At 38.0% G+C, this 11,160-nt stretch overlaps 1 protein-coding gene across 4 annotated transcripts in view; it reads left to right on the forward strand.

The window, feature by feature from the left end:
- The window catches only part of ccdc146 (coiled-coil domain containing 146), a 78,812-nt gene that overhangs the window by 23,535 nt on the left and 44,117 nt on the right, over positions 1–11,160 (forward strand). For all 4 annotated transcript variants that reach the window (XM_014014462.1, XM_014014460.1, XM_014014461.1 and 1 more), the window contains 13 exons: positions 1,103–1,185; positions 1,653–1,746; positions 1,871–1,944; positions 2,767–2,994; positions 3,094–3,183; positions 4,213–4,309; positions 5,154–5,246; positions 5,598–5,765; positions 7,345–7,433; positions 7,963–8,127; positions 8,251–8,326; positions 9,095–9,243; positions 9,329–9,557. In XM_014014462.1, coding sequence (XP_013869916.1) covers positions 1,103–1,185; positions 1,653–1,746; positions 1,871–1,944; positions 2,767–2,994; positions 3,094–3,183; positions 4,213–4,309; positions 5,154–5,246; positions 5,598–5,765; positions 7,345–7,433; positions 7,963–8,127; positions 8,251–8,326; positions 9,095–9,243; positions 9,329–9,557 — 1,635 coding nt within the window. The remainder of the gene's footprint in view (positions 1–1,102; positions 1,186–1,652; positions 1,747–1,870; positions 1,945–2,766; positions 2,995–3,093; positions 3,184–4,212; positions 4,310–5,153; positions 5,247–5,597; positions 5,766–7,344; positions 7,434–7,962; positions 8,128–8,250; positions 8,327–9,094; positions 9,244–9,328; positions 9,558–11,160) is intronic.

Below are 11,160 nucleotides of genomic sequence, written 5' to 3' on the forward strand. Positions count from 1 at the left end.
CCTGAAGATAGAAGAGTTTGTTGAATCTGACGTGGCATGTTCGTACGAACCCTTTGTACGAACAAAAGTAAGAGAAATTTAGGATAAGAATATGAACAAGTTCTTGCATGAGGCCCAATGGGCTGAAGAATCGAGGCCTCACCCTTGGTCATGATGGCATTTCGGTCGTGGTGAGAAAGAGTTGAGTCGAAGGACAAATCTGTTGATTTACTGGTCTGTTAATGTTCCAAACCTCACCTGTGGTCATGAGGCATGGATCAAGWCTGAAAGACCACATTTTTGTCAAAATTTGTTTCTTTTGTAAGGTGGCCAGGCTCAGTGTTAAGGCTGAGTTATAGTAGAGCAAGGAGTAGAACCACTGCTCCTTCGRATCCAAAGGACCCAGCAGAGGAGGTTTGGGTTTAGGATGTCTTCTGGACACCTCRCTTTAGAGGTATTTTTGGTCTTGTCCTACTGGGAAGAGGCAGGGCAGACCCAAAACTTGCTGGAGAGATTGTGTATCCTCTGTGGACTGGGAACACCTTGTGGTCTGTCAGGTAGAGCTGGAGAGTGTTGCAGGGGAGAGGATAGGTTTATCTAGGCTTTAGAGTTCCCCCGGCAAAAGTATTTTTAAAAACATCTTTTATCCCAAACTTCATTGTTATTCTCAATCAAATCAAGGGATAACATATATCTGACTGAACTGCTGCATGGAGGTATTTCAAATTTGTTGTACGAATGTGTTTTTATGAACTTGTTTCATGATTTTTTATAGGTTTTTAGTGTTGTGTTGGATGTGTTGTTCTGTATATTTTAGTATAAGTACATGTCTGGTGAGCCAAACAAAAATCTCCTACGGTGGACATTAAAGTTTTATTCTATTCTATTATCTCCTGAACCTGCTGCATRCATGACCTGACCACAGATAAGCAGTAAAAAATGGAGATTTATTAAGCACGTTGTGGACCCACACATGGCAAATTAGTTTAAATTATGATACAACAGAAACAGGTTGTTGCTAATCTTAAATCACTGTAGTTAGAGCTCAACGGAACCATAATTCCTGACCTGAGACATTCTCGATGCATGATCTAAAGTTTGTACTGTCGGTGGATTCTTCCAGAAGCTGGAAACKGAAACAGAAACCTTGAAGGATAAGTGTGAGGACCTGAGGAAAGAGGTGACCCAGAGACAACTGGATGTACGGTAAATACATCACACTAGTGGTTCTTCTTTGCCTTGTAGCGCCAGRGTTCTGAGTTGTCTTTAGGAATCTGCAATTAGTTTTTTTTTAATCTAAGCTTGTGAGCTTTTCTTTAGATGCTGTTAAAAGAAGAAAACACCCGCTGACTGTAAATGAGCTATGAGTGTGCATTTAAATATTTCTATATTAGCCCTGAGATGAACTGGCAACCTGCCCAGGTGRGCCCTGCCTATCACCTAACATTAGCTGTGAGGGGCTCTTGCACCTCCGTTGGATAAAACCGATGAATACGCTGAAGTCATAGCTGATTTGCTCGCCTCTTTTGTGTGTTTAATATCTTCATTTTGTGTCCTTGCATGCCTTCTGTTTGGTAACAAGCACTGCAGCTATTTTTGAGGGCTATTTACGGAAATTGTTCTGAGGATAAACTCGTTTTTTTCTGTATATTTTGTTCCCACTGCATGCACAGAAACTTAATGGAGGATGTGGAAACGCACAAAATGCTGATAGTGAAAGAACAGGAAGAGCTGGAAGAAAAGAAGAAGATTATTGAACTGAAAGAGGTCTGTGTGTGTGTGTGTGTTTGTGTATGACTGTGAGTCAGTGGGTTTGGCTGACAGCATTATTTACACCACTAATAAATTAACATGCTGTTTTGGTTGCATTTCTCTGCTTTGTTGCCACAAGGCTGAAAATGCCAGGCTTATCAGCATACCTGATCAGATAATAAAGGAGACTGAGAGGAAACGCTCAAACTGGCAGTAAGTCGAAATAACGCGCTTGTAATTTTCCCACAAGTTACCTAATTTTAGAAATATCAGAAAATTGAAGAAGTCAGAACTGCAGAACCAGTTCCTTAATTAGTAGAGATTTCCTAATAATAGTTTTGGACATTRGGTTTTGCTCATTATTATCTTTTATTATAAATTCTCTAAATCATTTTGTATGAATCTTGGGGAAGACTATCATTCTACTCATAACCTTGCATTTTTGGCYGGTTTTCTAGAATAAATGTTACATTTAAGGTGAACTTTTTCGACAAATGTTAGTTCAGTGTTTGAAATTAACTGATTTATTGCCATTTATGTGAAGGCTAAGAATGGTTAGCTGTGGCAGCCTTCCTAAGTTGGGTTGACTCCACACATTAATCAGTTGCAAATGTTCATCCAATAATTACTTTCTGAGTTGCATTGAAATCCATTGGTTTTGTACTGGTCAGCCCATGAATTGGTATAATGATTATCAATGTGACATCAAAACTCTGACTTACTTAAAAAGTTCACATGATTTCTAATTACAACCATGTGTCTCAGCATCATCCATGAATGAATGAATTCAGATGTAGACGAGTTGATGTGCTGCATCCCAATCGTTCCTTTTTTATACTGATATTTAGCTTGTAATTCATGAGGGGGAACAGCCTGTACGGGCGCTACGAGCCACAACTTGTAAACTGAAATTCAGAAAAGATTTAGAAAGGTTTAAAAGATGCTGTTATTTGGTAGGAAGTGCACTCTGACCAGTGTAGAAAAGCAGAGGAAACTTTCACCCTGTTCGTGTACTTGTTCTCTTACAAATACCAGAGCTGCAGTGAAGAAGATGGAAGCACTAAATATGGAGATTTCTGAAACTGAGCAGCAGATGAAGGTGGTGGATGAGCGTAATGACGCCATGAGGATGATGAGGGAAGAGGTGGCTCGGGAGCTGGAGGAAGTCAGGGCCCAGATAGAGGCGTGTCAGCGGGAGCAGAGAGAGCTCCTGAAGAAACAGGAAGTCAGCAGAGAGGAGATGGCTGACCACATGGGCACCAAGTAAAAACTTCACTGGAATRGCTTAAAATAAAAATTCTGGTTACTGTGAAGCTGGAAGCTAACCTTGTTATACTGTACATGTCTGTGTTTCCTTACCAGAGGTATCTTAGAACTGAAGCTGCAGAACCTGATGAGTGACAGAAAGCACCTGAATGAGAGACGACTGGTGCAGCTCAGGGAGAAGAATCGGTACAGAATCAAGTCTTAACACTCGAGAGCTGCTATCTTTCATGCTTTACTTGTTTTCTTGCTCCAACACACCCGATTCAGTCATTCAATTACCTCTTCAAGTTCMGCAGAAGCCTGTTAATCACCCATTCATGCAAATCAAGTGTGTTGGAGCAGAAAAACCTCTAAAACATGTAGGGTAGTGATCCCACACATACTGTTACTTGTTCATACCATATGGATGGGGTCCTTGCATCAGTTTTGGGGGCATCAGTCTGAAAAATGACGAAGACCCCTGTTTTAAGACTTTGAAAAGTTACAAAATCTAAACTTTACAGAAAAAAAGAGCTGTTGAACTGCTCTTAAACTGCTCAAAATACCTCCCCATGCCAATTCCGGCATTACGTTTTGAAGTTAATGACATTACTGTGCAACATAATTGCATATTGTTTGTCTGGTTGCTTATTTGACTGACTTTAGAAGTGAAGAAGAAAGAATGTGTAGCGGCTTTGGGCTGAGCAATTTGTTCCTGACCAGAGCAGCTTTAACCAGACAGCAGATAAAACTCATCCCAAATTCCACTTCAATGCCTTGGAAAAAGGAAAAATATGTTTTCTATTCATTTACTAGCTTTTAAATCGCTTAAATTGCTCCGGGTGGCCGGGGTTACTCGGAGCCCACAGCTCGGGGGCCTGACATCCACCCCCTTTTGTTAACACAACAAGTATTTAACTTTTTTAATTTATTTTGTTGCATTGAAACATAAATTTTAAATCTACAAATGATTTGAAATCTATTTTTATATTAAATTAAGTTTAAAAAAAAATACAAAAAAAATTAATTAAATGGCGGGCCGGATTGAAGTCACTTGTGTGCCAGATGTAGCCCACAGGCCGCCAGTTGAATAGCCCTGTTTTAAACCTTAGTCTTCTTAGTGGTTAGCCACGTTTGGTCACTTTTAACTTTGAAAGGAAACAAAGCTGAGGAATGAGGAGACAGACGTCTGATGAAGATGATAAATATTTAAAATTTTGTTTTGTTTCTCCTCAGGCAGATACAAGTGGTTCAAAGGATGGAGCAGGCCCTGACCATAGCCACTGAGCAGCTTGTACACACCAAGTCTGTGTACAGTAAACTACAAGCACAGGTAGTTAGGGTGTTTTTTGTTTTAGCTTATGTTCAAATATACACGTCTGCACAGTTAACCTGTAACATTTTACTGATAAAATATCTGCAGCACATTTCATGATTCCTGCCCATAAGAGGAAGATTCACCAGGCTCTGCTACAGGACTTGAGTTATCGTTTGAGCATAAATATCAAATTGTCAATCTGTATTCCAATGCGGCGCTTTAAAACTTTTCAATCTTCCTGTCACTTTGCTGATGTGTTCTGTTTTTAAAAGGGGYAAAAAAAGAGGATAAAACAAATCGGAACTCCATCAGCATATAAAATATGACAGGACATCTACGTGACGCATCAGGAAGTTCACTTTTTTTCTTTTTTTTTACAAAACAATGAAAACAAAGCGGTTGCACAAAATGATTCATTTGGTTTACATGTCAACAGTGGCTTGAATGAATGTGTGCTCATAATAAGCTGTTTAGAGGGGTCACTGGGTTTGCAACAGAATGACATCATCTAATGAATGTGATTAATAGCTTTAATATTTTCAAAGTTCTGTGGTTTGGTTTATAAATCATTAGACTTATTGTTTATTTAGTGCTTCGTGTAGTTGAAATAATTGCGTGTATTGCATTTTACTCTTAAAAAAACAACCGTACTATAGTTATTTGGTTGTGTAGCGTCACAGAATCCACTTGTATCGGTGGGATAAAATATGCTGTGATTGAATTTGACATGAGGTGTGGCGAGAACCGCACCGTATTATCATAACACATTGTTGCAGCCTTGGCAGCTGATAGACGCCAGATGAGGCTGAAAATTTGAACAGCCTTATGATGTTGACTGTGCTCTGCTCTGAATATTCAGCTAGATGCTGTTCCCAAACGAGAGGCTAGCGTTCAGCAAAGGATGGAGCTCCAGAAAGAGGTGGACACTCTTAAAGTCAGCCTTGAAAAACAGGTGGGATTTGTGGCTAAAACTGCCACAAGCTACATTTCTCTCAGCTGCAACTTCATTTTAATAAACTATTTTCTTTCATTTTTAATTTTTAGCTTTTTTAATTGGACGTTTTAAACACTTGTCAGTCTCTGTTACCCTTGCAAAAGTGAAGGCTAAAATAAAAAAAAAATTAAAAATCATACGATACAAAGAAAATCTCGATCCTCTCGGGGAGAAGTTTCAGTATTCATCCGTCTTCCTACTATTGATTGACTTGTCCGCTTTTCTTCCCCATTCTGCTGTCAGTAACCCTTCAATTTCACCCCAGATATTCATGAGATTTTTCACAGGAGAAATGTGTTTCCCAAGCAGCTTTCGCTGGCTGAGAAGGAAAGCCAGAGGAAGCAGCAGTATGGGATGCTTCAGGAGCTGCTCAGGGAATCAAACCGCCTCAGAGAAGAGCTCCATGACCTCAAATGTCTGAGACAGATAAAAGCAGAGGAGAGGAGCAAGAAGCACCGTGAACTGCTTCGAACAGAGGTACACCCACAAACACATTTAAATAGATTTGTTCAGGTTGTTTTTGCTTATAAATGATCAGAAGGGGCGCTGTTACAAACAGAAGAAAATGCATTTTTGCTGACATGAGTTGTTAAAGCCGAAGAAAAATATACTAGCTAAAAACTGAAGTGCAAAATGCTAGTTAAAGTACAAAACCACTTGCTAAAAAAAGCAAAACACAAGCCAAAAGTTAAAAGTAAGAAATAGCTGGATAAAGGAGAAAAAAAGCTAGCCGGAATCAGAATATATGATAATAGTAAATTAAAAGCTAAAATGCTGCAGAAGTTAGTTAAGACAAAAAGAGCAAAATTATAGTTGAAAGCTAAAAGTAGTAAAGCAGTAGCTGGATGCTAAAACCACAGCTTTGCTAGCAAAAAGCAAAAAATATCAAATGGTTAGCAAAAATTAGCAAAAATCCTGAAGTAGCAATGGACTAGCTATAAGCTAACCATAGCATAAGGTGTCTAGAATTAGCAGAATAGTAGCTAGAAGTAAAAATAGCAAGAGTTCAACTAAAAGTGGCATAAGGCAACTAAAATTTTAGTAGCTAACTTATAGAATAGAATAGAATAGAATAGAATAGAATAGAATAGAATAGAATAGAATAGAATAGAATAGAATAGAATAGAATAGAATAGAATAGAATAGAATAGAATAGAATAGAATAGAATAGAAATAGCCTTTATTGTCCCGCCGAGGGAAAATTCAGTTGTCAGCAGCATCAGTACAGAGGTTCATGTTAGTTACTTTACAAACTATAGACAGTACACAAAAAAAAACAAAATTAACACTGACTAGTAATGATACGACTACTACTAATAAAAACTATAATATAAAGAATTATGTAAAAAAGGATATGTTTTGTTTTAGAGTCAGTAGACTATCAAAATCTGACATTAGGAATCAGAAATTGCCTATTCTCAGTGCAAAAATAATCTCAACAGACTCTTAACTGTAAAAAAGTAGCTAAAGTTAAGTTAAAGTGGTAAAAGGCAGCTAATTGTAGCAGAACAGTAGCTAGAAGCTAAAAGTAGTAAAGGTCCAGCTCAAAGTGGCAAAAGGCAAAGTAGCAGAATGGTAGCTATAAACTAAAAGAAGCTAAAATTAATCTAAAATTGGTAAAAGGCAGCTAAAAGTAGCAGAATGGTAGCTATAAACTAAAAGTAGCTTAAGTTAAGTTAAAAGTGGTGCAAGGCAAATAAAAGTAGCAGAATGGTAGCTGAAATCTAAAATGATCCAAAAGCTAGCTAAAGCTAAGATGATAAGAAAAAAACAGAAGTGTTTTGGCAGATTTTAAAGGGGAATAATATTTTATTTTAAACAAAAAATGAACAAATGTATAAATGTTTTTATGGGGAAAATGTTTGTAAAATAAGTTAAATATAAAGTACAAAAGTTACAAAAATGTGAAGCTGAACATTTTCATATATGATTGACTAAAGTATGCACAAAGTATGCTGAAGTAATGAGATTGCAAATGTATGGAAAAATAAAACAATATTATGAATGCTGACTCGGCATGAATCAAAGATGTAATGATGCTTAACTCTGCTCACAGCAACTGAGCAGTCGCCTCCAGCAGGAGCTGAGAGAGAAAGACCTGATCATCGTGGACCACGGCAAGCTGAACGCAGCGCTGCAGCGAAGGTGTTTTTCTTTTTGCCTGTATTCAGAGTGTGTCTCATAACAAATGCGACTCTGTAGAGAAAACCGTGTCGTGCTAATTGGTCATACTCGAGTGTGCAGACACAGACTAATGCCTGCGGCACCCCACCGCTCAGCAACACACTCTTCAGATGCATTCATTAGGGTCACAGCGACAGACTGCATCCCGATGTTGTCGCACTTGACACGGAATCAATTTTCCAAAAGCAAAAACATTGCCAAGATGATAATTAAAAATTGTTTATCTTGTAGCGTTTTTTAATACTTACCAGTCATTGTTCACACGTCGCACCGTACGTGGATCTTAAATTTGAACGATTGAAGTGTCAGCCTGTGTAAAACCCTCATTTATCCAATTTTGCTGAACTTTTTATGATTTATTTGTGACAATGGGATCTTTATTGTCATATATCTCATAAAAGCAGAAAATATTGTTTAAAAAATGCAATTTATCTTGCAGGACAGATGCACAAGGGTATGAACAAGAATATCCTTTTTTTTTTTACTTCAGAATATTACAGTATTCAAAACTGTGTGAAATGGTCACGGAAGAGAAGAATAGGTATGTGAGACTGAAGGAGATCGCCTCACAGACGATCACAGAATTGACAGAGCAGATTAAAGTGCTGGAAAACGAGATGGAAATCCAGCGCACTGTCGCTGTCAGCAAAGACAGGTGTGTTCACCAGTTTGAGCTTTTATCAAAGTCACCATGCTTGGATTTGTGTCAGTTTGAGTGCAGCTGCATCAGTTCTATCATTTATTCTTTTTTTTCCTTCTCTTTTTATTTCTATTCCAGGTCTCTCACAAAGGCTCAAATGAAGGTTTCTAATAGTTCCAGAACGAGGGAAAAACTACGCAATGACATCTCCAAGGTTTAAACACATAAATACACACAATGAGAAAAAGGTCAGCGTCATCAGTCTAACTCTTAAACAGATTAAACAAATGCTTTGATTTCAGCAGTTCAGAGCAGAACAAGCACCTCCAGCGAAATCGATGCTAAACAACAAGAAAAGCCGGATTGAAACTACTGATTTCATTACTGAACTCCAACTTTTTAGCAAGGCTCCTAATTGCTGTTTTATATTGAGGAAGGGAAGCAATCACACTTCAGCATTAATCTGTGGGTTATTCGTGAGACACTTGAGCAGTAAAAAGAAAAAAAAATAAACACGGCTCACTTTACAAGAGTTTGTGAGCTTGTGTGTAGTCGACATTAAACTTCGCCCCTCCCGCTGGTAATTTTCTACAGCTATGTGGAGGCATTACATGCTGCATGAGCTTCCAAATTGCTTTGGCAATTAGGTGTAATATGTTTTTTTTTTTGTTTGTTTGTTTGTTCAGAACTGAAAACTAATGTATGCAAGAGATGATTATATCCCGCAGTGATCTTTTTCAAGCATTTTACTGCAAAACATTCATAAGCCGCATAAGCTGATAATAAAGATTTATAATGAGGCTGGACCTATAGGAACAGAGATATTTGGTGTACACATCACATGAAGTATACGAATCTGAGCAGACCGCCTACATTTTGATGAATTAACTTTAAAACACTTAAAGAACCAAGATTGAAAAGAATGGCTAGCAAAATTGGCCCAATTAAACCCTTTGCTTATATTTATCTGAATATCTTGTAGGTTGCCTGGAGGCAAGATCAGATCAATGAACAGAGTGAAGACAACAAACTAGAACTAACAAAACTCCAACAAGTGATTAAACTCCAAGAGGAGACCCTTCTGGAAATCAACCGAAGTCATGAATCAGCCGTACGACGACGCGATTTTCTGTAAGTTCCTTACGCGAAGTTTTCATGAATGCTTATTGAACTCGCAGTGATGCTTTTTGATTTGGCCGTCTCCTGTATTATTTAGTGGAATCCAACTCTTGGAACAGGACGAAGTTTTGTTCAGCTACCACGAGCAGACGTTCAACCTGGAGGCAGCCATCACTAAGGGCAAAGTCGCGCTGGAGACCCTGGAGAAGAGCGCGAGGGAGCTACAGTTAGAGATCAACGAGGAGAAGAGACAAATAGAGCGGAAGCAGAAGGAGGTGCTCCTGAAGAGGAAACTGGAGGAAGAGATCACCGTGCTGCAGATACAGGTAGAAACATCCTGACAAACAGGCTTTTAGATGATGAAACCTTAATAAACTTTCATTATTTCTTATAAAATAACTTCATAATTTCCTTTGCTTTAGTGTCATGTCCTCCATCGGGTAGTTTCTTGAAGAGTTGTTGTGTTACTTTTCTCCAAGTAGCTCTGCATATACAGCCACTAATTGCTGAAGATTATGAATGTTGTTGTCTACATTTCTTTAATAACATGACTGTGAGGGTGTCAGAAAGTGGCTCCATTTATTCCTATCTGTGAGCCATCATACCTGTCAATTAGTGCTTCTTGGTGTGATAAAAGTTACTCTGAGAAGGCTGATTGCACAGTGTCTGTATTTTTGTCCCCCTCAGAGAACCTCTTGCGGATGCTGGGTTTTTGTTTACCTGTTTGTGTTTGAATATCAGAGACTTTCACTCAACTCTGTTTTCAGCTATCGTCAAGCTAGGTGTGTGTGTTCCTGTTTGTCCTTCCCTGAAGAAAAATCATTTTGTGTCAGAGAAAATAAAAGTTAGGTGCAGTTTTCTAGAAGACAGTAGTTAGACTACAGATGGCCAGGGCGGCACTAATGAGGAGGTCTTTGTTTGGAGACTTATTCACAGTATTTTTTCCCCCATAACAACACTTTTGAACAGCGCCAATAAACATATTGTGCAAATTGTTTCTGTCCTGTCACCTACCAACCGTGACAGCGCTAAATAGAAGCAATGAAGCTCAAAAAATAGATTTAAATTGGCAAAATATTAATATTATTAATATTATAAATGGTCAAAATTAGCTTAGAGGAATTACATGAATAACTAAGATATATGAGCTTGTTTATGATGATTTCTAACAAGAAAATAAAAAAAGGTCAATGCAAACAACAAAAGGCCTAACACAACCTCTTTAAACTTTGAATTTTGTTCCACCAGATTTTTATTTAAAACTGTACTCGTCTCCTGCTTTGTCCACCATCATAAGCAAAATAAAATCTCCATTTGGCCCGCATTGCATCTCGGGATCAGGCGGGGTGTGAAGGACCCGTTGGACCCATCCCTCAAATTGGTACAAAAGGAGCATGTATTTGTGGGCTGTAATTGGAAGAGTCTTCGAATTTGGACAGCTATCGACACAGCCAGATTAATTTTTTTTTATCATTCACCACTTAAAGTGTCTGTGACATGCCTTGCCTTCAAATACAAAAAGGCAAAGTYCACTTTATTTAAGAAACTTGGCATAATACACATGATTTTACCCGTTTTGTCACATAACTAGCATATGTGACCCATCATATAGAAATGAGGATTAAGTCAAATTTGTTCAAAATGGCCTAACTACAGTTTCAGATTCCTGGCTTTAAAAGCTACGTTTTGATACCTGGATCATCCTGATATCATAAGTGGATCCAGAGATATGACTTAATTGGTCTTGTTGGTTAAGATAATACATTACTGTTTGGTCTGAATCCTAATTTTATGTGAATTTATTGAGCAATTTTTATGTTAATATAAAGAGGAAACCTCAAATATTGTATATTAAGATTTCCCAGTTGGAAAGAAACAAAAACGTTGTTAGCTCACAGGGAAAAAAAATTAAAAATCTTAAGGCGTTTT

The sequence above is a fragment of the Austrofundulus limnaeus genome, unplaced genomic scaffold, assembly GCF_001266775.1.
Source record: "Austrofundulus limnaeus strain Quisiro unplaced genomic scaffold, Austrofundulus_limnaeus-1.0 Scaffold115, whole genome shotgun sequence".
NCBI lineage: Eukaryota > Metazoa > Chordata > Actinopteri > Cyprinodontiformes > Rivulidae > Austrofundulus > Austrofundulus limnaeus.